Genomic DNA, 25,707 nt, shown 5'->3' on the forward strand with positions numbered 1-25,707 from the left:
CTATAACATTTGTCATGTCTTTTCCCAAATTGTATTCAAGCAGGCACCACTTTTATTTAGACTTTCATCTCCTCTCATCTGAAATAGTCTCTTTGAAGGCCCTTCTTGTTCCAAGTCATTATTACAATAACTGCCAAAGTTATTTTCCTTAAGAGCAAGTTTAATTATGCCACTCCCCTACGCACTAAATTCTGGAGGTTCCCTTTTGCCTCTTGGCTTAAATATAAGCTGTTATGCTTTGATTTAATAACCTTTCACAGCTTCCTACCTCATTTTTTTCTGCCTCATTATATATATTACTCTTTTTCTGTACCCTATAATCTAGTCAAAAGGATCTCCTTGCTGTTTTTGACTCAGTCACTCCATCTTCACTCTCCATGCTTTTACACTGGCTGTCATCAATACCTCGGGTACCTTTTTCTTATATTGCTTCCTAGAATCCTTTGTTTCCTTTGAAATTTTATTCAGATTATCTACGTATTATTTTCTGTGATAGAAAGTAAACTGTTTGAGGGCAGGACCTTTTTTTTTTTTTTTGTATTTCCAGTACCTATCACAAAGCCAGACACAGTGGTAAGTACTTCTAAATACTTGTTTGTTTGATTAGAAATGTAAAGGGAAGTTGATAAAGTCACCTGGTAGGCTTTTTATAGTCTAAATCATGGTAAGTCTATGATATAAGTTGGTTGCAGAATCAATAAGTTGTCAAATAATTGGATAGGGTGAGGGGTGAATGAGAGTGAAGATTCAAGAATGATTGTGTACAATTTTGAATGTATATATGAATAAAAAGCATTTATTCATTTCTTACAATATAGCAGACACTAGGTTAAGCACCCAGGAGTAATACAAAAGTGAGACAGTTCCTACCCTCAAGAATCTAATATACTAATGAGAAAATTTAATGAAAGATAGAAACATTATAGTCCTTACTCTTAAACAGTTTATAATCTAATGAGGACTAGCAAATAAGACTAAATGAATCTAAAATATCCAGCTAAATAAATGTATCGGGTAAAATGTAATCAAGTTTTCAAAAAATATTTATTGAAAGTCCATTTTATGCTAGGCATATTATTTTGCATTGGCCTATAAAGAATCCTATAAAGAAATGTAACTTTATATTCTGTCAGAGAAGACATGAACATATATAAGAATATACAAAATATATACAAGGTATTTTGGGGGAGAATCAGGAAAGGCTTTCATATACAAGATGTGGCTTCAGCTGAATTTGGAAGGAAATAGGGGATTCTAATGGGCAGAGATAAAAGGGAAGAGTAAATTCCAGACCAAAGGATATCAAAAGAAAAATCACAGAAAAGAGAAATTTTGTTGTGTCTGAAACACAACAGAGGATTAGTTTGCCTAGAACATAGGAAGTAGGAAAGGGAAGAATATGTATAATAAGACTAGAAAAATTGGGGCCAGATTTTAAAGAGATTTAAAAAACAAATGAGGGATTCATGCGTTATCCTAGAGACAGCAGTAAACAATTGGAGTTTACAAAGTAGTAGAGTGAGTTGGTTAGATTTGCAGTGAAGACATAAGAAATAAGCAAAAATATGAAAAAAAATTTCAAGAGGGAGAATAATTTTTAGATAGGGGAATTGACATGTCTTCATACAATACTTGCTGATTATCCTCACCTTTAAAGCAAAGGAAAGAAAAAAGGAAAAGGAAAAGGAAAAAAAGCATCTATATATTCCTAGTCACAGCAAAAGGACAATATTGTCTGGAGAAAGAGAAAGAAAATAAAATTTCCCAACTTTGCTACTGACTACCTGTATGATGTGACAAATCACTTAATCTCTCTGGATGGCAGTTGAAAAATGGGGTTAAGACAACTTAAAGTATCTATCTCAGGGATGTAGAAAGGGAAACACTTTTAAAGTTGCTATTGAAATATAATTTCAATTTTCTTTTTATTAACTTACCTAGTACTCCAAGTACAATATAAATAGTGATTATTACTTCTATTTCTAAATTATCTGACTTAAAGGAGAAAATTAAGTTCTAATTCTGCTAGAGAATATAGAATCTTTCAGAGCCATTTTCCAAAATTGTCTGGAATTATCTTCTTTTGGTGGAAAAAAAGTGAAAAGATGCAGGCTACCTAAAAAATAGAATTTATTGGATTTAAATTCCTAACTCCAAAACATTCCATTAATTTTTATCAATTGGGAAGTAGGAGACTATAGCAGGGCTTCTTAAACTTTTTCCACTTGTGACCCCCTTTTACTTGAGAAATTTTTACACAATCTATCTCAAATCTGAACTGAGGTGTTTCTTGCAGCATTTGTGCTTGCATAGTGCAAAGTGCACAAGTTGTGTGTTTGGAACCAATGTTGTATGATGCAGCATGAGTAAGTGCTGACAGAAACACCTCTAAGATTAATTTTGCATTTGATTTTGAATTAACTTTTGGTTTTTGCATTCAGAAATCTTTTACTATTGCCAAATTTTTCACAGCCCCCACATTCAGTTAGGTACACAACCCTATATGGGGTTGTGACCACGGTATTAGAAGGTTTGCTTTATAAGATTTAGGAAATTATGCTGGACCTGTACCACTTGAACATTTTTATCAATGTCTTGAATAAATGCTTAACAAGACATAAAAAACTAGCATGTATTGATAACATGTTGAATGACAAATTTAGATATTAAAAAACGATGACTAGCTAAAAGATTGGGCTGATTGTGTTATGATGAAATGTGTAATATATTTTAATGTAAAAGTCTTTCATTTGAGTTTTAATAAATTAATCTCATAGTTCAAGATATGAGGAAGGCCTGGCTAGCCAGAAGTTCATTTTAGTGAATTGTAAGCTCAGTATGAGCTTTTACCTTTTAGTGAACTGTGAACCATTTGAATCAGCAATGTTAGAGCTGATCAAAAAAAAAATTATTAAGAAAGGTTTTAAATCTACAATTAAGGAGGTGATCGTTCTCTTGACCTCTACCACATGCAGATGACATCTGGAATATTGAATTCAGTTCTGGGTATCATATTTTAGGAAGGAAGTTTGTAAACTAAATTGCATTATAAAGGAAGGCGGCAGTCAAGATGGTGAAGGGATTTGAAACCATGTCACATGAGACTAATTTGAAGGAACTGGGAATGTTTAACCTGGAAGAGATAAGACTTAGATGGAACATGACAGCTGTCTTCAGTTATTTGAAAGGTTGTCATATAGAAGATTAGAATTGTATTCTGTTTGGCTTTAGAGGACAGAAGAAAATTAGGTAGAATCTGCAAATCTCACATAGCCTAGTTTCTTTTAGAAGTGATTCCATCAACCACCACTACTTAAATTCTTCTTACTCTTGCCCTTTCAGGATGATCTCTCATATCAATTTCTATGGTACATGTGTTTGTTTCACCCTTAACGAGTTCACCCTTTTCTCTTTGGGAAGAGCCTTTTATGTTTTCCTGCTCTTTCTTTCTTTCTTTTGATATTCATAAAATGTGAAGTGACCTAGAAGAGGGATTATGGGAGGACATGCACAAAAATCATATTGTTCTTTAATTAAGCAAACTTTTAATAATCTATAAAGGGCTATTAATTAAACTTGTAGGAGTTAATGAGGTCATGACCTGAGAAAATGTAAGGAGAAAATGAAATAGGATCCAAGATGGGGCCTTGAGGTATAGTTAAGAGAATACTATGGAATATGAAACAGGTAGAATATGAACTACTTGGAAAAAAAAAAGAGAGAGAGAGAGAGAGAGAGAATAATATCTTAAGTTATTTGACTTTAGAATTGGATGTTCAAACCATAAAACTGAACCAAGATATGTAAAGAACAATATGATTTTTGTGCGTGTCCTCCCATAATCCTTCCCTTGGATAAATACTGTGGGAACTTAAAGCAGGCTTCATTTGAATATACAAAACTGTTAATAATCTACATGGAGATAATAATTAAGTTATTTGACTTTAGAATTGGATGTTCAAACCATAAAACTGAACCAAGATATGTAAAGATAACTTAAGATATTTGTTTCTGGTTGTGGTAATTGAGAAAGTGCCATAGATCCAAATGGAAGCAGTACATTGTTGCTTATGCTTACTATGGTCATGTTACTCTTTACCCTCTAGTCTTATCCATCAATTGTGGAAAAGTTTTTGCTTCAATTTGGCTAGCAAATTACTATCCTACTAATTAATGTTAATTGGTTCTTTCAGTGGCAAAGAAGATGGTAATATCCCTTTTTAAATGTCATTTTCATTGATGAAATGATATCCATTTTTAGTGTCAAATTATTTGACAGCACCAGGATTGTTGTGGCAGAAAGTTTCTTTTTTTTAATTTTTATTAACTGTGACTGAAGAAATATTTTCCAGAAGGCGCCTCTACAGGGGTGCTTCCCAGAATGATGGTTGTGAACACCATGATGGAAGCATTATTATTACAAAGGCTTTGGGCTATTTGAGGTGGATATAGTGTTTATATTGGTAATAGTGGTCTAACTTGCCTCTTCTATGCTTCCCCTTGTTTCTCAGGATGTCTTGTTGTTTTACAACTAGCCTGGTCTGCCTGCCCCTGTAGGTGGCAGTTGATGAAGATGACTGGTTCTTTCTACTTGGAGATATTTCTTTCTCAGATAAGGTCTGAGGGCTTGTCTAGAGAAAGAGTTGATAGTTTGTGAGGTGGTGGTGCTCTGTTCTCTGGAGATTTCTACTTCTGTCAATTGGTGGCAGTTTGTGAGCAATTTTTGCTTGTAGTGATGGGAAAGGTGGGCCTCATTTCCACAACAATTTCTTTTGTCTGTAATAACTGTGGGTATTGGAATAGAAGCAGGTTTGGTAGCTTGGGACAAAAGAGAAACTTTTTCTACTCTTTCCTGCTACTTGTGCTTTGCATTTCCTTCCCTTTCCCCAGTTACCTTGTATGTATTTTCTTTATACCACTAAATGTATATATTGTATCCTCAGACTGGTTCATAAACTCTTGGAGGCAAGTATTATTTAGTTTTTGTCTAAGTAGGTACAGAGCCTAACTACAGTGACTTTCTCGACCATTACTTGTTAGATAAGAAACTTTGATCTTCATTTATTAGGAAGTGATGAATTACTGAAGTACCTAGCTCGGTGATTCCCATTCTTCTTAATATCAAAATCTCATGGACTCTGTTCCTCAGCCTCCCAAAATATTATTTGATTAAAAAAAATTACATGTGAAAAAGTTACTGAATTTAGTAATGCTTTTACATAATTTTTCATTCTGTTAAGTGTAATAGAATCCAGCATGTTCAAAAAGGTTAGTAATGCATATGTGTACAAGACATTATTCAGTCTGCAGAAATTTGGTTGCTAATTTATGATTTTCATACAATTTTGAAAAGCTCTTGAAATAACCCTCTGGTCCTCAGGTTTGGAGCCATTTAGCCTATGTTATTTTTTGAATGGAATAATGAATGAATGTGACCTTAAGGATAGATTCTGTCTTTCCAAGGAAGTGTATTATTAATTTTAAACATTTTCTGTTTGCCTTCTTCTAACTTGGTATTTTGAACAGAGTTTGCCTATTTAGTCTCAAGGGAAAGGCAGTTTTATGAAGTAGAAAACATTGTATTTAGAGTCAGGAAATAGGTTCAAATCACAGCTAAAATCCAACAGTATTTATTAAAGTACCTATGGTGTGCCTATTAACAAGGATACTAAGATAAATAGTCTCAGTTCTCAAAGAACAGCTTATATTCTACTAGAAGTGGAAAAAAAGTATACATGTGTATTTTTTATATATGTGTGTATTTGTGCTTGTATACACATATGTGCACACACATATGATGTACAAATAATATAAGGTAATTTAAAGACAAAGATTCTAGCAGTTGGTCAAGATCACAAAGTGCTTAATAGATAAAGTAGTGCTTGAATTGAGTGTTTATAGAGATAACACATTTTCCCTTAAGTACTACTTTGGCTGTATCCCAAACATCAATATGTTGTCTCATTGTTGTCTTTATTATTAACTAAATTCTTTTTGTTTGTCCTTTATTTTTGAAGAAAACCAGACATTGTAAGTGATGTCTGGACTTGTACATGAATTGGAATCAGAGTTGTGGAAAATTGTCAGCTTTATTCTTTTCAAGTCATCAGAGTCCATTAGAAAAACAGAAATCAAGATGACTCGTGACGGATTGTTCTATGATTTGTTTTTTGACCTATATGTTTATTAGGTTTGAGTTAGTTTCTAATTTTTAATGATTTCATCAGTGATACTATTTAATATATTTCTTTTTGTAGTGTGTTCTCTAAAAGAGGTGAGATTTATATCTTTCTGTATTTATGAGATTTCTGTGCCCCAAACCTTTCAGTTTTTGTGAAGGTACTATATGCATAGCTAAGAAACATTTACTTTTCTATGGCCTTTCAATAATCTCTGGGTTTCTAATATATTTAAATTTTCTAAGATTCTACTCAGGTTCTTCACTTTTTTTTTTTTTAATTAAAGCTTTTTATTTACAAAACATATGCATGGGTAATTTTTTTCAACATTGACCCTTGCAAAACTTTCTGTTAATTTTTCCCTCCTTCCCCCCACCTCCATCCTAGATGGCAGGTAGTCCAATAAATGTTAAACATGTTAAAATATACGTTAAATCCAATATATGTATACATATTTATACAGTTATCTTGCTGCCCAAGAAAAATTGGATCTAGAAACAAAAATCCTGAAAAGGAAAACAAAATGCAAGCAAACATCAACAGAAAATGTGAAAAATGCTATGTTGTAGTCTACACTCAGTTCTCACAGGCCTCTCTCTGGGTGTATATGGCTTTCTTCATCACTGAACAATTGGAACTCATTTGAATCATCTCATTGTTGAATAAAGCTGTGTCCATCAGAATTGATCATCGTATAGTCTTGTTGTTGCTGTGTATAATAATCTCCTTTAACTTATCAATTCATGTAAGTCTCTCCAGGCCTCTCTGAAATCATCCTGTTGGTCTTTTCTTACAGAACAATAATATTCCCTAACATTCATATATCATAATTTATTCAGCCATTCTCCAATTGATGGACATCTATTCAGTTTCCAGTTTCTAATCACTACAAAAAGGGCTGCCACAAACATTTTTGCACATGTGGGTCTCTTTGGGATAAAGCCCAGTAGAAACACTGCTGGGTATGCACAGTTTGATAATTTTTTTGAGCATAGTTCCAAATTGCTCTCCAGAATGGTTGGATCTTTTCACAGTTCTACCAACAGTGTATCAGTTTTCCCACATCCCTTCCAACATTTATCATTATCTTTTCCTGTCATCTTACCCAATCTGACAGGTGTGTAATGGTATCTCAGAATTGTCTTAATTTGCATTTCTCTGATCAATAGTGATTTGGAGTACCTTTTCATGTGGCTACAAAGAGTTTCAATTTCTTCATTTGAAAATTGTCTGTTCATATCCTTTGACCATTTATCAATTGGAGAATGGCTTGAACTATTATAAATTTGAGTCAATTCTCTATATGTTTTAGAAATGAGGCCTCTATCAGATCCTTTGGATGTAAAAATGTTTTCCTAATTTATTGCTTTCCTTCCAGTCTTGTCTGCATTAGTTTTGTTTGTTTAAAAAAAAAAAAAAAAAACCTTTTTAATTTAACATTATCAAAATTATGTATTTTATGATCAATAATGATTTCTAGTTCTTCTTTGGTCACAAATTCCTTCTTTTGTCACAAATTACTTTTCTCCACAGATCTGAGAGTATGTTTTTCTAATTTGTTTATATTATTATTCATGTCTAGATCATCAACCCATTTCAACCTTATCTTGGTATATGGTGTGAGGTGTGGATCAATGCCTAGTTTCTTTCATACTAATTTTCAATTTTCCCAGTAGTTTTTGTCAAATAGTGAGTTCTTATCCCTAAAGCTGGGGTCTTTGGGTTTGTCCTGTAAACCTAACCTATTCCACCGATAATTACTCTGTTTCTTAGCCACTACCAGATGGTTTTGATGATTGTTGCTTTATAATATAATTTTAGATCTGGTACAGCTAGGCCACCTTCATTTGCTTTTTTTTTCCCATTAATTCCCTTAAAATTCTTGACCTTTTGTTCTTCCAGATGAATTTTGTTGTTATTTTTTCTAAGTCAGTAAAATAGTTTCTTGGAAGTTTGATTGATATAGCACTAAATAAATAGATTAATTTAGATAGCATTGTCATCTTTATTATATTCACTTGACCTATGCAAGAGCACTTAGTTTATCCAGTTATTTAGATCTGACTTTATTTGTGTAGTGTTTTGTAGTTTTGCTTATATAGTTCCTAAATTTCTCTTGACAGATAGATTCCCAAATATTTTATACTATCGACAGTTATTTTAAATGGATTTGCTCTTTGTATCTTTTGCTGTTGGATTCTGTTAGTGATGTATAAATGATTTATGTGGATTTATTTTGTATCCTGCAATTTTGCTAAAGTTGTGGATTAGGTTCTTCACTTTTAAACTTTTGCATCTTAGCTTTATCTTAGAGTAGTAAATTAAGGTCTCCCACTATTTATAATTTTACTGCTGATTTCTTTCTATTACACTTTAAACTTTTCCTTTAATATTTAAGTGTTATGCCATTTGGTTCATATATATTTAGTATTGATATTGAACTAATTGTCTGTGATACTTTTCTGCAAAATATAATTTTCCTGTTTATTTGCATTAGTTTTTTTTTTTTTTTTTTGTATGTGTGGCTGTTGCTGTTTTATTTGGGGTCATTTGTATCTCTCTCTCTTTTTTTTTTTTTTTTTTAACCTAAGTTGAAACCAAACAGATTTTGCCTTAGCCCTTTATTTTTACTGTGTGTATATCTTTTGGTTTGTAAATAGAAGAATATTAGATTTTGCTTTCTAATAGATTCTGCTCTGCTCTTCAATTTAATAAATTAATTCATCACATTCACCTTCATAGTTGTGCTTATTGATTTTATATTTTATACCTTACTACTATTCTCTTATACTTTTCCTTCTGTTTTCTGACCATATGAAAAAGAGATTGGTTAGAGAGGACTGAGTTCAGCATCACTGTTGTAGGTTTTGGGTAATCTTTTCTTTCTCTGCCCCGATTCTCTTTCCTTCACCCAGAGTCTAGTTACAGGTTTTTTATTTCTCTTACTTTTTGAAATCTACCCTCTTTGATTAGAGACTTAAAACTCTTAATATTCTTCTTGTTCTTTTTCTCTTTTGAATGAAATGTATTTCTATGCCCACCTGTGTGTGGATTTTGTTCCCTCCTTTTCCATGTGTTTTTGTATATTCCTATTTGTATTTTCTGATTGTGTAAGAGAATTTTCCCTATCCTTCCTCTGCCCGGTGCATTCTTTGACGCCCCCTGCTATTCTTATTTTCACATCATCAAAATATAATGGAACTCTACTCTGGTTTTCTATCTTAAATATTATCTTCTCTGTATTAGAAGGTTTAAAAGAATTTAAATTTATCTATGTATAAACCTATATGATTGCTTGTTTATGTTTACCTCTTTATATTTTTCATGTCTTGTGTCTTTGTATTTCAGTTTCAATTTAGCTTTTTTTTTTTTTTTTTAAATCAGGAATGCTTGGAAGTCCTTATTTTATTAAAATTTTATTTTTTCCCTTGTATGATTATCCTATTTTTCTGGGCACATTATTTTTTGAGTATAATCGCCTACCTTCTTTTACCTTCTGGAATATTGTTTCCCAAATTTTCTGCTGCTTTAGTGGTGACTGCTAAATCTTGTATGCCCTGTTGGTACTTACTTCGATTCTTTCTATCTATTTACTTGCACATTTGTCTCATTTAGAGGCTCCAGATTTGGCCTATAACATTCCCGGGATTTTTTTATTTAAGTGTTGATTTCAGCAGATGATACATGAATTCCTTCTGATTTTACTTGGCTCTCTGGCTTTTAAAGATCTAGGTAGTTTTCTTCTATAATTTGCTGAAATATGCTTGTAGATGTTTTGGAGTCATTATCTTCTTCTGGGTGAATGTTTTAAATCTCTCTGTCACCATAATAGTTTTTCTAGAAAATGCACTAGTTCAGTGGTATACTGGGTAAAAACATTTTAGTACATAAAAACTAAAAGAGGACTGAAGCTGGGTTCCAGGGCAAGAAGAGGGCCCATATTCATAAAGGGTGACCTCCAACCTTTAGCAGGATGTGGAAACAGCCCTGTCTACTTACTACTCAGTTCCAGAACAAACCAAGGAGAAAATCTGTATCTAAGGATGGTGCTGAAGAAAAGGAGCAATAGTTAGCTCTAGGCTGTGTACAGATAAACAAACTTGTTCTTGCCCTGTCTTTTAATTTTTGTACACGGAAATGTTTTACCTAGTATGCTACTGAACAGGTCCTAGCCCTAGAGTTTATACCCTTTCTGTCTCTAAATGTTGTACTTGGCTGGAGTTAGAACTGTGATTATTTTTTTTTTCCCTTGGATTTCCTAATCACTTCTTGATCTTAGTACATTTTCCAGATCTTTGTTGTGGAGGAGCTCAGCTGAACTGCTTACTTTGCTTCTTTGTAACTTTAATATTTTGCTCAATTCTTGGAAAATATTGTTTAGTGAAAAGATTTTTGATTTATTGGTGATGAAAATTTCATATATTATATATATATATATACACACACACACACACACACACACACACACACACACACACACACATATGTAGAGCCCAGAGTCATCTGAGGTACAAGAGTTAACTGTGACTTAGTGGATCAAGGATAGACTTCTAAGCAAAAGAGATATACACTAGTTGAGTTACCCTCAGCTAGTCATTTTAAGTCATTTAAGTCATTTTCAGCTTCATTTTTCTTATCTGTAAAAAAAAAAAAAAAGGAATAATAATAGTGTTACCTATAATTATTGTGAGGATTAAATGAGGTAACATAAAATGCTTTTCTGATCTTAAAGTGCTATATAAACATTAGTTATTTATCATTATGCAGATGGTATTATAATTATTATCATTAAGTACATAGTAAAAATAATAACTTAGTCTTTATATGACATTTTCAAGATTATAAAGCATTTTCAAATATTATCTCATTTGATTATCATAATAACCCTGCATGTGTGTGTGTGTGTGTGTGTGTGTGTGTGTGTGTGTGTAGTTGGCTATATTTCAGCTGAGGAAATTGAGGCTGACAAATGACTTGCTGAGGATCATGTGTGTTTGAGACTAGATTTGAATTCAGGTCTTCTTGATTCTAGTTTCAGCACTTTATCCACTTCATTATCTATTACTTCTGGAGATCACTAAATTAGAAAGTATAGAGAGAGAGCAGAGTTCTCGTGACAGAGCTTATAAGATCATGCCTAATTAAATTGTGTGTTAATTTTGATGATTCAGGAAAGAAAACTCAGGAGGAATAATCCCGACTGGTAAGATTAGAACCAGAAGGAAGTAATATCATGAAAATCAAGTGAAGTGCAATTAGATTCATATGTTGCTGAGGTAAATAATTAAATAAATGAAAAAATATTTTATTGTATATTATAGTTTTTATTTCTTGTGACATTTGGGGGCATTTTGTTAATAAGATTAAACATATAAATATAAAAGCCAGGCTATCTCTGGCTTCAAAAGAGTTTGCACTCTAAGAGGAGAAGATCCATATGTAAGAGAATAATGGTTTAAGAAGTCACAGAGGTGGATAAGTAGAGTTGTGGGGCAGTCTGACTCCTTTCCTGCAATGGTAATATTGATTCAGTTAATATTCTTGGAAAGAATGGGTGAGGAAGGAGTTGAGATTTGATATGTGACTGATTGGTGACTAGAGTAAGAAAGAATAGGATTGAGAAAATATCAGATCTAGCAGTTCCCAGATCATTGAAGATTAGAGAAAGCAATTTCATTTGAGTGGTTAAAAGCCAAATTGAAAAGTTTTTAAAGTGAGAGAGATGGTAGTAGGTACAATGAGTGTAAACAGCTATTTCTACTTTGGTTGAAAAAAGGAGGAGAGATATAAGATCAGTATTAGTTCCTTTGGGTCATGTAATTTGAATTAATCAAGGATATAGTTGCTTTCTTAAGTGTCCTATTTTGTATCGAGTGCCAATTCCCCATTAGTCATTTTTATTCTTTTCTTCACAGTCCAGTGATCATTCTCCTTGGCATATAAAATGAAGTAAAATAATAATTGAACAATTCTGTCTTCTGTTGATAGTTATTGTTTGACTTAGCCTAAGCAGTGGGCCTGTCCCTTTCAGGGTCTTCATTTTCCCCTAATAGACTTAAAAATTCCCAAAACCTTTTTTGTTGTTTTTTTCTTCCCTTATAAGTCTCAACTCATTGAATTGAATTTTGTGGTTTTTTTTTTTTTTTTTTTAACAAGATGGAGGAGAATGATGCTTTTTTTTGTAGGCTACATGGAAGAAATCACTATGTGAGAAAATGTTGAATATTAAAGAGATATGGTTAGAGAACTCTGCCATAGACTGCTTGTATAAAATTGAATAAATAAATCATCTAACCTCTCTGGGGCTCAGTTTCCTCACCTGGAATGAATTTTTGTTTTGCTTTCGTTTTGGTGAGAAACATCAAGAAATCCTATTTGGCTACACTATATGGTGTGAAATAAGACTGATAAAGGAAGTTTGCTGCCAGGTTGTAAAGAGTTTTAAGTGTAAAATAGGATTTTATTCTAGAACTTATAGTAGTCACTGGAATGTATTGATTAGGGAATGAAATTGTCAAATTTAGACTCGGAAAAATCACTTTGGCATATATGTGGAGAGTGGATTGTAGTGGGGAAAAGTTTGAGGAAAACTAATTAGGAGGTTATTGTAATAATAGTCCCAAAGATATGTGGTAAGGATCTGAAATAGGGTGAAGACTAGATGAATGGTTCAAATATACTCTCCCACCACCTACTTTCCATAGCTTACCTGTATATAGGTTACCAACCCACATTGAAACCTTTCCAGCTATATAATGCTGTTTAATACTCTGAAATGACTCCACTCCAGGTTGACCCTCTGTGATTGATAACCTACTGATAACTGACTGTGTAATGTACTTGAATTCTTTTGTCAGTGACTAAAATACTTGTTTGTCCAGCCACCAGCCTTGTGATTCTGTCAGTCTCCATTCTTCCCATTCTCTGATTCCTATTCCTCTCAACCCTACTCCAGCATTCCACTGTAAAACTACCTGTTTCACTGTGTCTGGAATGCCTGCTCCACAGTTAACAAACTAGCTTGCATCTTAAACCTTTATCTTTTATCTTCTTGAACTCCTTGAAACTTAGATGAGACGACTTTTGTGGCTACTCCTTCCAGACTGCCTGCATCTTCATTCATACCCTCTATTCATTGGTCATGGAAGGGAGTTAGAATACTCCTTATCCTACATTACCATTTCCAGTTCCTCTTCTCTTTCTACTATCAGTCACCTTTTTTCCTTTGAGGGTCATATAATCTGTTTTATCATTCAATAAAGAATCTGATAACGGTTGTCTCTATCTTCAAGACACTCTCCTTCCTGAGTTCAGTACCCAGTTCACAGTTTTTCTTTCCTCCCCAGGCTTTGTATATTGTTTTTTTCTTCTCCCCCCACTCTCCATCCCCTACCCTCCTTCCCTAATTAGAGTGGAAGCTCCTTGAAAGCAGGAACTACCTTTTGGTGCTATATTTATATCTATTCACAGTGCTTAGCACACTTGTAGGTGCTTAATAAATCTTTGATTATAAGAGGACTGTGAGTTCTTTAATGCTTTAGTGCCTCTTTGAGATTACTATCCATTTAAACTGTATGTATCCAGTTTATGCATAGTCATTTTCATGTGGATTTTGATATTAGAATATAAGCTTTTTGAAGGAAGGGACCTCATTAATTTTTTTTTTTTTCTTTCTAATCAAAGCATTTGTCACAGTGTCTGGCACTTAGGTAGGAAGAAAATGAAGAGAGTAGAGTTTTTCATGAAAACCCAGAGAATGTACAGTGTTGTAGAGAAGTAAAGAATAAATGACTATTAGATTAGGCAGTTAAGAAATCATTAATAATTTTTGAGAGCAATTTCAGTTGCTCTCCATATTCCAGAGGGTTTTTGTAGATGACATTTTAGGAGTTAGGCTGTTAAAAGGAAGGAACATATTGAGTGAAAACTCCTGGGCAATGGTTAAATCTTGTTTTTCTGTTTTATAAGAATGGGCTAGCCTGGTGATGTTTGTAACCATCATTGTTAGAATCTGTAATCAGGGAAAGACTGCAGGTCAGAGAAAGAGGGTAGATGAATATGGGAAATCTCATGGTATGTTAAGATAAGTTTGAATTTGAATCATAGCATTATGATTGTAGTGATTTGATATCACAAATAGTTTTTGTATAATCCTATTATATGATAGTTGTGAGAAATAATTTTGTGGGAGTTAAGGACCATATATCTACTGATGAATATCCATCGTCTCAAACATATTTTTCATTCTTTTGGGGGGAAAGCCAAAATATTTGACATTTTCCAATTTTTTTTAAAATAAGACAAAAATTAGAGATGAACAACCAGAGTCTTTTCTTCTTCCAGTCTCCCTCCAATATGCCTTTAAGCATATGTCATATTTTTCTATTACAGTGTTGTTACTTTTTACATTTATTTATCAGTGCTATTACAGGATAACAGTAACACAAATAGTTTTTTGAGAGATGGAGGTCCTTTGGAATATTTTGTATGTGATCCAAGCAGATATCTCTAGAAAGAAGAAATCTAAAACTGTCTAGTTTCCCTGTGCTCACCTGTTCTTTAGTTCATATTCCAGACAGCTCCTGTCACCTCTTAGACTGATTTTGAGTCGGGGAGAGGACCTAATAAACTGAAAAAAATTTCTTGTCTTTTTAAACTGTTGACTTTCTGACATAATATTTGGGATCTTTTAGAGGAATATTTTTTGGCTCTTGCTCTTTTGACTTGTGATAGGTGTAAAATTAAAATAGAGAGATCACAGATATAAGGAAGTAAATTGGGGATAATGTCAATAAAAAAGATAAGACAGTTCTTGGGATAAAGACATGCCTTGAGAATGACAACAGATTTTTGTCACATTCTTGAAACGGATATTGTGGATATTCTTGTCTTTTAATGTTTTTTTCTCAGTTAAAATAATCTAATTAAAATATTATAATAACAAGATTTTTTCCAGTTTGTACAGTATTTTTCTGTGTTACATGGCACTAAAATTATTGAGAGAGGAGGATAGGAATGTACCTTTGATTTCATTGACATAGAACCCTAGGTGAGGAAACTCCCTTTTCTGCAACTTAAAGTTGCAGTTAGAGCATTAAGGCTAAGTGACTTGAACAGTCACAATAAAACTTGAACAGAGATCTCACTGCCTTCAAGGCCAATTCTCTATCCACCAAATCATACTATCCCTTGATGATATTATAAAAGTCAATAATGTTATATGTAATCTGTCCACTGAGTTTTTTTTAAATAACTTCTTAAATTTTAATTTATTTCTTCATGTATTCATATTCTACTTATATTAATTTTATTTCTTCATGCTCTTATCTTATTCTTTATGATTCAACATTTAGTGTTAAATAAAACTGTTTAGTGATATTTATCTTAAACATTGATGAATTGATTTTCTTCATTTCTTTGAGAAAACACTTGTGAATTTTCAGATATAATTATAGGCACCATTCGTAACTATTCCTTAATTATCATTTGACATTTATTAATATATTTTGTTATTATTGGTTTTAATTTAGCTCTGATATATTTTCACATGTATTATGAAAATATAATTTGGTATTTGTTAAATGTTAATATATATTTGTATGAATTTTAATTTTAAAATATCTTTCAGCCAATGGTAATGACAGCAAGAAATTCAAAGGAGAAGATAAAATGGATGGGGCCCCTTCCCGTGTACTTCACATTCGAAAATTACCTGGTGAAGTGACAGAAACAGAAGTCATTGCATTGGGTTTACCTTTTGGTAAGGTAACCAACATCCTAATGCTGAAAGGAAAAAATCAGGTATACTTCTTTTAGGGCTATTTTTCAAGCCCCATACTTTTTTTTTTTTTTTTTTTTTTTTTGTTTAAATCAAGTTTAAAAAGATAAGAAATTGAGACTGGGGATTTGGCATACCCTAAAAAAGCAGTTACTTTGGTGATTGTAACTTTGGTGATCACTGTCTGAAAGGACAGTGAATGCAAAGGGTTTGTTTTAGAGAATGAGATTGCAGAATAATAGAAAGGCAAGAAATTTTGTATTAAGGTATTAGTACTTGAAGGTACTACAGGGATAAACTCTGGTAGTAGGCCATTTAATACTTGAAGTTTGATTATAAGAGATATCACGGGAATTTAAGAAGTTAAAAAGATAATAGCTTATTTATTTGCCAAAGTAATCCTGTTTTCTTAAATTCCTAGAGAGGTTTTTTTTACCCCTAAGTGTGGTATTTAGAGATACACCTAAAGCATGGTGTGAGAGCTAAAGATACTGATGCTTGGTTTAATATAAAACATTGCCCCTAAAGCAGGGTGTACCAAAATCTGATATTAGGAAAATAATATATTTTTTTAAACTCTTAGATGTCAGTCATTTTCCCAGAATTCAATGATCATTTCTGCTAATACTATATCTCAAATAACATTCTAAAGTATTTCTGTATTACATTATAACTACCAAGTAACCCTTAAATTAATGGTTTTATTTATTTTAGAATGCAGAAAGACATTTCAATTTGACTTTTTTAATTCACAATTTTGGTAATGAAAAGTTTAAATTTTTACTTTAATGGTTAATTTTTTTGGAAATATTTGTTTTTTGTTTTTGTTGAGGCAGTTGGGGTTAAGTGATTTGCCCAGGATCACACCGTTAGGAAGTGTTAAGTGTCTGAAGTCAAATTTGAACTCAGAGCCTCCTGATTTCAGGGCTGGCGCACTATCCACTGCGCCACCTAGCAGCCCCATTATTGGCTAATTTGGGGGGAAATTGTTTGAAAATGCTTTATGTAAAGAGTTATATTCTATAAAATGTTAATCTAGTGTAGTTTATTTTTCATAACATGGATTTCTTTCACAACAGTTTTTAGGTGCCCAGTTATGAAATTTAATTGTAGAGTCATCTAAATGGGAACTAAAATGTACTTTATGGAAGACTGCTTTATCAGTTAACCTGTACTGTGTTAATATTGAAACTTGACTGAAAAGAATTCATACTTTAAAAAAAAAACTTTTCACCACAGGCATTTTTGGAACTAGCTACAGAAGAAGCAGCTATTACTATGGTTAATTACTATTCTGCTGTGACACCTCATCTTCGAAACCAACCCATATATATCCAGTACTCCAATCATAAAGAATTAAAGACAGATAACACATTAAATCAGGTATGTGTGTGTGTGTGTGTGTGTGTACGCATGCGTGCATGTGTGTGTGTTTATGCCTATATATGAATTTAAATGTGTATATATCATGATATTAAGTATATGATAAAAATTATATTCAGAAAAAGGTCCCATTTTAAAGGTATTTTGTACAGGTGTTCCCTAATATTAGAGTCCTGATACAGAAAAAAAATCATAACTTAGCAAAGGGAGTTCAAGAGGGAATAGTTATTGTGGTGAGAGAAACTTGCATTTACACTTACTTGATTTGTAAATATTTGTAAATAAATAATACAAACGTATTAAAATGAGGGGAACTTAAGTTTCAAATTGTTTATCAACTTAAACGTCCATTAAATTCTTTTTCCCCCCTCTTTTTTTCTTTAATAAAATAAAAGGACTAAATGATTTTCTTTAAAAATGTCACAGAAATTAAACTTTTATTCTCAGTAGCTTCATAATTTGATGTGTGTGCTTTAAATGTTTGAATGCTGTGAATATTTTTAGAAGATCTGATGTTCTGGAATTTTGTTCTTGTTACAGCCTTACCAAGCCATCAGTATTTTATTTTTGCTTGGGCATCATAAGATAACCAATGTAAAAATTTACATTATAGTGTCGTCGTAAGGATGTTCTATTATATTTCTTGAGGGACAGATGAATTATTTAATATTTAGGAAATGACTGAAACTTTTTTATTTTTCATGTTCTAAGGTACTTTAAAAGAATTTAGATTTAATGTTTTGAAATTTCCAGAATCAGCATGTTGTTTCTACCTAGATGTTTTAATTTTAAATAATCAGTAACTAATTAAATGGGACTTGCTTAATTATTAATACAAACCTTTCATGTGAACACTGCAGCCAGAGCTTTAAATGAAAAATATATTTTCAAGTGTACTTCTGACTTTATTTCACCTTCATTTCTCATTGTAAAGTTCCTGTTAAAGACTCATTAATTATTTCCCTAGTAAAAATATTTAAGAATTGAGAATTTATTAGATTTGGTCTTGAATGTGAATAGAAACTGTTACTATTTTAAGATTGATTTAGCATGATTAAAAAATAATAAAAAATAAAATAGAAATAGTTTTAAAGTTCACACCATGAAGTGCAGTAACAATATCTGGGCTTGGTTTTTTCTTCTAAAAATAAGAAACATTGGCCTATAGATTATATGCTTATATGTTACATTTTCTATAAATGGTAATAATAATAATAATAGCGTCTACCTCCCAGGACTGAGAGAACCAATTGAGATGCTACTTGTAAAATGCTAGGTAGTGTGTCTGGCAGATAGTACGTACTGTATGAATCATGAAGGGCTGATTTTGCCCTTCATTTATGGTACATAGCCTTAAGTATAGATTGTTTCTCTTGCTTGGCAGTGCTACTTTACTTTTATTGACTTCCAGTCTCCTTCACAATCTTATCTGTCCTTATCTCCTCTTCTCCATGTACTTAAAATGTTTGTCTTTTACTTAATTAAGAAATTTGAAGCCAGATTTGATGACTGTCAAATTCCTTCCTTTGCTTCTCAAAACTTAACAGTATTATAGAAAAAACTTATTCATCTTTTTGCTTATTAGTGTACTCTCTTAATTGGTCTCCTTATTTCCATTCTCTTTTCCTCACAGTCCATACCCCACAAAACCACCAGGTTATATTCTAAAAGCAAAAGTGACTGAAATTCTTCTGTTTAATAAGATTGCTTCTGGGATCAGATACAAACTCCTTTGGCCTACAAAGCATGTCATGATCTGGCTCCAGACATAATCACACTTTACTCTTTTTCACTTAACTCTGTGTCCCAACCAGGCTGGCTTACCTACTATTCATACATGGTACTCCTCACCCATCTCCATGACTTTGCACAGACTGTTTCCCATGCTTGATGTATATGTACTCTTTCCTTATCTCTCCTTCTTAAAATCCTCAGTTCTCTTTAAGTTAGGTCAGTCTCCTCTTCCAACATAAATTTTTCTTGATTTCATTAGCTCTCAATGCCTTCCCTCCCAAAAAATTGACCTTTCATTTACTTTGTACTTATTTATGTATATGTTCCCTTCCCATTAGAATCTAAGTTTTTTGAGGCAGGAACTCTTTATTCTTTTTGTCGCCTGCAACTAATACAGTATTTGACATGTAGGAGGTGTTTGTTTGCTTGCTTAATAAAATTACTTCCTCTTCTGTTGTCTCTGCCCTTGATCTAAACCCATTCTTGCTTCCAGTAGTGATATCTTCTGTCTTCTTCCCATGCTTCTAAAAGTATTATTTATTATTTCCTCTTAAAAGAAGCTTTTACTTGATCTTTCTAACTCTTCCAGGTACTATCTCATACCTCTTTGTCCCTTTATTGGCAAAAATCTTAAATTAGAAAGTTGTCTCTATCTCATATTGCCACATCTTCATTCCTACTCCTTTCTTACTTTAACCTTTAGAAATTTGAATTCCTTCTCTATCATACTCATCCAGTGCTCATTTTTTTTTTTTTTTAATCTGTGAAGCATTTGTCACTATTGTTTACCCCACTTCTGGATAATTCTTTCTTCCTTTGACTAAATACTATTATCTCCTGGTCCCCTTTTTGTATCTTTAAACTGCTTCTTCATTAGTTCGTTGTCTTATTGATCCCTTAAAGTGATGCTTTAAAGTTGCTCCTTGCAAATTTGCTCCTTGTTTTCAGTTTCTATTTCATATTAACAATAGGTTTTTGATATTTAAATATTTTTTCTTGGTTTCTGGGAAGTTCTCCCCATGTCCTCCCTACCTCTACCTCCCCAAAAAAGGATCTCATTGACCAGAGTGGGATCATTAGCATATGTGTTCATACCCATATATATAACCCATAAATATACACTCACAAAGATCAGTAGAGATACTTCTGTATGTACATGCAGGTGTGTATATGCATATATACAGATGGGTGTACATATATATCATATATTTAAATACACATTTGTACACTAAGATACAGTAAAATTTGTTAGTGTAGCATATAAAAATCCCATCTTACCACTTTGTTATTCCATTCTTACCTTCTTACTCCCTCTAAAATCTATTCATATACAGTCCCTTCATAGTCTCATTCTTATAGCATCACATCAACTGTTAGCTTTACAGTAATCAGTACTCATGTAATGAAGAATTAAAATTAGATCCAGAGGGCAAGTTACTTAACCTTTCAGGCTTCATTTCTTAATCTCTAAAATAGTGAGTTTGGGTTCAAATGTAGATGACATCTAAGGGCCCTTCTAGCTTTATATTCTGTGATCATATAATCCATATTTCTATCTCTTCCCATTTCCCCATGGTTCTGTAGTTACTTCTCTAAGTATTTATAGCCCATCTCCTGGATGTCACACCAGAATCTCAAATGAAGATAAATTACACTGTATCTATTCATGAATTCAACTTTGGTGCAAAAATGTATTGGATAGTGTGGGTATATAGTATTAGAATGCTGTTAAATTGTTCATGGATATTAAGTTAGGTTTTCAAATAAATATATAGGAAAATAAAGGAAATGTACTGTCAAATTCAAATGAAATAGAATGCTTTTCTTAAAAAATGTTTTTCGTTTTAATTTTCAGCGTGCTCAGGCAGTTCTTCAGGCTGTGACAGCTGTACAGACAGCAAATACCCCTCTTAGTGGCACTACAGTTAGTGAGAGTGCAGTAACTCCAGCCCAGAGTCCAGTACTTAGAATAATTATTGACAATATGTACTATCCTGTAACTCTTGATGTTCTTCATCAGGTAAGCTATTTTTATTTTCATAAACAAGTAATTTAGAATGTTTATAATAGATGTGATTCTAACATATTGTTTTGATATGACAGATATTTTCCAAGTTTGGTGCTGTATTGAAGATAATCACATTTACTAAAAATAATCAGTTCCAAGCTTTGCTGCAATATGGTGATCCAGTAAATGCACAACAAGCAAAATTAGTAAGTCCAGGTTTTTTAAAAAAGTTTTAAAATCAGTTTAATTTTATTTGCTATCCTGAATTCCCTTTATTCCTCTCCTCCCACCCCACACATTGAGAAGGCAAGAAAAACAAAACCTATTACAAATAAGTATGTCATATAAAATAAATTCCATTAGCCATTTCTAAAGAAAGGAAAAAAGAAGTACACTCCTATTAATACTCTTGAGTATTTCAATTTTATCTCAAGATTGATAGTATGTTTCATCATAAATCCTTAGAATTGTGATTGGTCATTGTGTTAATTAGAGTTCCTAAGTCTTTTAAAGCTAATTTTCTTTATGGTATTGTTACTATTGTATAACTTGATCTCTTGGTTCTTCACATTTCATTTCACATCAGTCCATAGGAGTCTTCTAGGTTTTTCTAAAACAATCCACTTTATCATTTCTTACAGCTCAGTAGGGAAAAGAGAAGAGGACAAGCATTTATATATCTGCTGTGTATGTATAAACTACTGTGTAGGTCCAGGCACTCTGATACCAAGCACTTTTTACAAATAGGTCACTTGATCTTCAAAACAACCTGTGGAGGTAGGGGGTGTAGATGGTGTTTTTTACTCCATTTTACAGGTGAGAAAGCTGAGGCCTAGAGAGGTTAAGTGACTTGCCCAGGTAGGTCACACCACTACCAAGTGTGTGACGCTGGAGTTGAACTTGAATCTTCCTGACTCCAGGACATGTGATTGATCCGCAATGTCCCAGGTGCCCGTTTTGGTTGACATCCTTTTAGTTCCTAATTCTTTCTACCATAAAATCCATATTTGTACATGAGTCTTTTTCCTTTGATCCATTTGAGAGACCTAGTAGCAATCAAATCTTACTTTATGTATGTATGTACAATATAGGATGTCCCACCATGGCATAATACTAACTAGTTGAAACTAAATTAGCCAGTTAAATTTAATTAAAATGAATTCAGTTTTTAAAATTATACTTTATTAAATGATTGCTTCTGACAAAAACTCTGAAGTGTATTCATAATGTGAATAAAAGTTGCTTCTATCAAATGTTTTTAGTAAACCAAAGAATCTGAATACATGAAGTAGATGTAGATTATTTTACAATTATTTTTATTATAATAATTATTTTACAATTTTTACAGATTTTTGTCATTTAAAAATGAATATCTCTAAAGGGTGATAATACAAACTACAGTGTATAAGTAGAGCAAATAAGGCTTCTTAGATATACCATCACATCCTTTCTCCTTACTTAATAGTTTAGGAAGCAGATTCTTCTTAGGGGAAGTGAGTATAAAGCTCCTAAGTAGTAGGGTCAAGCTCCAGTTCCTTCCCCAGAACCATGGAACCCTAGAATTAGAGGAAACCCACAGGCCATCTAGCCCAAATCACATAAGGACAAGAATCACTTCTTTGAAGTAAATCGCAAATAGTTACTTATCCTTAACTGAAGATGTTTTGTGGGGGGTAGGTGTACCTAATATGCACATTGTATTTTTAAATAGTTATAATGGGAGTGGGATGGGGAGGAAATCTTTTTTTATTTCTTTTTTTGGGGGAGGGGCTGAGGCAATTGGGGTTAAGTGACTTGCCCAGGATCACACAGCTAGGAAGTATTAAGTGTCTGAAGCCAGATTTGAACTCGGGTCCTCCTGATTTTAGGGCTTGTGTTCTATCCCCTGTGCCACCTAGCTGCCCCAATCTTTCTTTATTTCAAGACTTAATTTTCATCTTTATACTTTCCTTACATGACTCTTAGATTATTTCTCTGAAACAAACATAAATTTAATCCCTCTTTCAGGTGATTCCCTTTTTACATTATCTGAAGGCAGCTATCATGTTCTCCTTGAATCAATCTTTCTCCAATTAAAAAATCCCCAATTTTGAATCTGATCCTCATATGATATCTGCAGTCACACCTCCTTATTGTATATATATATAAAATTTGTTTTTGAATTCAAATACAAGATTTTATATTCTCTTAAATTTCATCTTAATTTGATTCATTTTTTATCCCATAGAAGCATTTTTGTATTCTGTGTCAATATCAGCTATTCTTCCTAACTTCATGTCATCTAAAAAATTGATGGACTTGACACAAGCAATTCAAGGCCAAGCATAAATGCTTTTGACTCCATTGGAGATCTTCCAGGCTGATACTGAACCATTCAGTAATGGCTAATCTACAATCAAAATATTCGAGTATTTTCTTTTTCCAGCTATCATTTCACCCACCTTTTTTCAAAATACATTCAAAGACTTTTATCAAATGCTTTGCTTCAATTTAGTTGAACTGTCATTAGTTCATTTTAAACTATTATTTTAGCCACCCCATAAAGAAAAAGAAATAGCCTGATGTGACCTGCTTATGATGAAGCTGTGCTTCAATAAATATTCATCATTAATAGATTCTAGAATTTTTAATAGTCCTGGCCCCTTACTGTGCAGACTATTTGTTTTCTTTGTTTGAATATTAGGATTATATTTGGCCTTTTCTCATTTTGAGATTGAGATACCTCTTTTATTCTTCATTATCTTCCATAGATAACTAAAGTGGTTCAGTAGTCAAATCTAGCAGTTTCCTCAATACCTTGAAATGTAGCTATCATTATTTCTACTTTCAATTTTTTATTAACCATATTTGGTTAATTTTTTTTTTCTGAACATATTTTTATTTTTCTTAACTTTATCATTTTTAAAATTGTTCTTAAAATCATTCCATGTTTTTATATTCAAATCTCTATACCCTACCTGCCTTTGCCATCATTTCTTTTTTGCAAGGTGATAGAATGAAAAAAATGATAAATTTGGAGTCAAAGGATAGATCTAGGTTCAAATTTAATATCTGCTACTTAGCGGTAAGATCTTTGGAATTACACCTAATCCCTTAGAGTTCAGTTTTCTCACCTGTAATATTAGTGAAATTGAGTAGATGGCCTCTAAAGGTCCCTTGCAGGGGATTTTTTTTTTTTTTTTATGATTTTAGTGTCCCTTCCAGCTCTTGCATCCATTACCTGCATAATTCAGTAGAAGAGAATGGGTTTCAGTATTATATTTGTTAAATTTAGGGAATATGTGTATGTCAGAAATACAATAATGTGATTCTGAAAAGTAAAATAAATTATTTACTTTTAAAAAAATTCTTTAGTTTTTAAAAATGGGTGATAGATGATTTTTCTGTCTAATGAATTCAGTTTTTTTTCTGTTTTTTATTATAGCTTTTTATTGATGAAAAATTACCCATGCATATGTTTTAACATTCACCCTTGCAAAAACTTCTGTTCCAACTTTTCCCCTCCTTCCCACCCCCTCCCCTAGATGGCAAATAGTCCCATACATGTTAAATATGTTACAATATATTTATACATATTTATACAGTTGTCCTGCTACACAAGAAAAATTGGATTTAGAAAGAAGGTAAAAATAACCTTGGAAGAAAAACAAAAATGCAAGCAAACAATACTAGAAAGAGTGTAAATGCTATGTTGTGGTCCATACTCATTTCCCAGTGTTCTTTCTCTGGGTATAGCTGGTTCTGTTCATTACTGATCAATTGGAACCTCTCATTGTTGAAGATAGCCACTTCTATCAGAATTGATCCTCATATAGTATTGTTGAAGTATATAATGATCTCCTAGTTCTGGTCATTTCACTTAGCAATAGTTCATCTAAGTCTCTCCAGGCCTGTCTGTATTCATCCTGCTGGTCATTTCTTACAGAACAATATATTCCATAACATTCATATACCACAATTTACTCAGTCATTCTCCAATTGATAGGCCTCCACTCAGTTTTCAGTGTTTTTGCCACTACAAAAAGGGCTGCCACAAACATTTTTGCACATACATGTCCCTTTCTCTTCTTTACTATCTCTTTGGGATATAAGCCCGGTAGTAATACTGCTGGATCAAAGAGTATGCACAGTTTGACAACTTTTTGAGTATAGTTCCAAATTGCTCTCCAGAATGGTTGCATGCATTCAAAATTCCACCAACAATGCATCAGTGCCCCAGTTTTCCCACATTCCCTCCAACATTCATCATTATATTTTCCTGTCATCGTAGCCAATCTGAGAGGTGTGTAGTGGTTATCTCAGAGTTGTCTTAATTTGCATTTCTCTGATCAATAATGATTTGGAACACCTTTTCATAAGAGTAGTAATAGTTTCAATTTCATCATCTGAAAATTCTCTGTTCATATCCTTTGACCATTTATCAATTGGAGAATGGCTTGTTTTCTTATAAATCTGAGTCAGTTCTCTATATATTTTGGAAATGAGGCCTTTATCAGCACCTTTAATTGTAAAAATATTTTCCCAGTTTCTTGCTTACTTTCTAATCTTATCTGCATTAGTTTTGTTTGTATAAAAGCTTTTTAACTTGATATAATCAAAATTTTCTATTTTGTGATCATGAAAAG

General features: G+C 32.6%; 1 protein-coding gene across 5 annotated transcripts in view; it reads left to right on the forward strand.

The window, feature by feature from the left end:
- Positions 1-25,707, forward strand: part of PTBP2 (polypyrimidine tract binding protein 2) — a 108,993-nt gene that overhangs the window by 49,320 nt on the left and 33,966 nt on the right. For 4 of the 5 annotated variants that reach the window (XM_031967119.1, XM_031967120.1, XM_031967121.1 and 1 more), the window contains exons 4-7: positions 15,808-15,980; positions 17,197-17,340; positions 20,930-21,094; positions 21,178-21,288. In XM_031967119.1, coding sequence (XP_031822979.1) covers positions 15,808-15,980; positions 17,197-17,340; positions 20,930-21,094; positions 21,178-21,288 — 593 coding nt within the window. Of the gene's footprint in view, positions 1-11,201; positions 11,456-15,807; positions 15,981-17,196; positions 17,341-20,929; positions 21,095-21,177; positions 21,289-25,707 lie in introns of those variants that run through there. The other variant, XM_031967123.1, reaches the window with a different exon arrangement.

Source organism: Sarcophilus harrisii, chromosome 4 (assembly GCF_902635505.1).
Source record: "Sarcophilus harrisii chromosome 4, mSarHar1.11, whole genome shotgun sequence".
Lineage (NCBI taxonomy): Eukaryota > Metazoa > Chordata > Mammalia > Dasyuromorphia > Dasyuridae > Sarcophilus > Sarcophilus harrisii.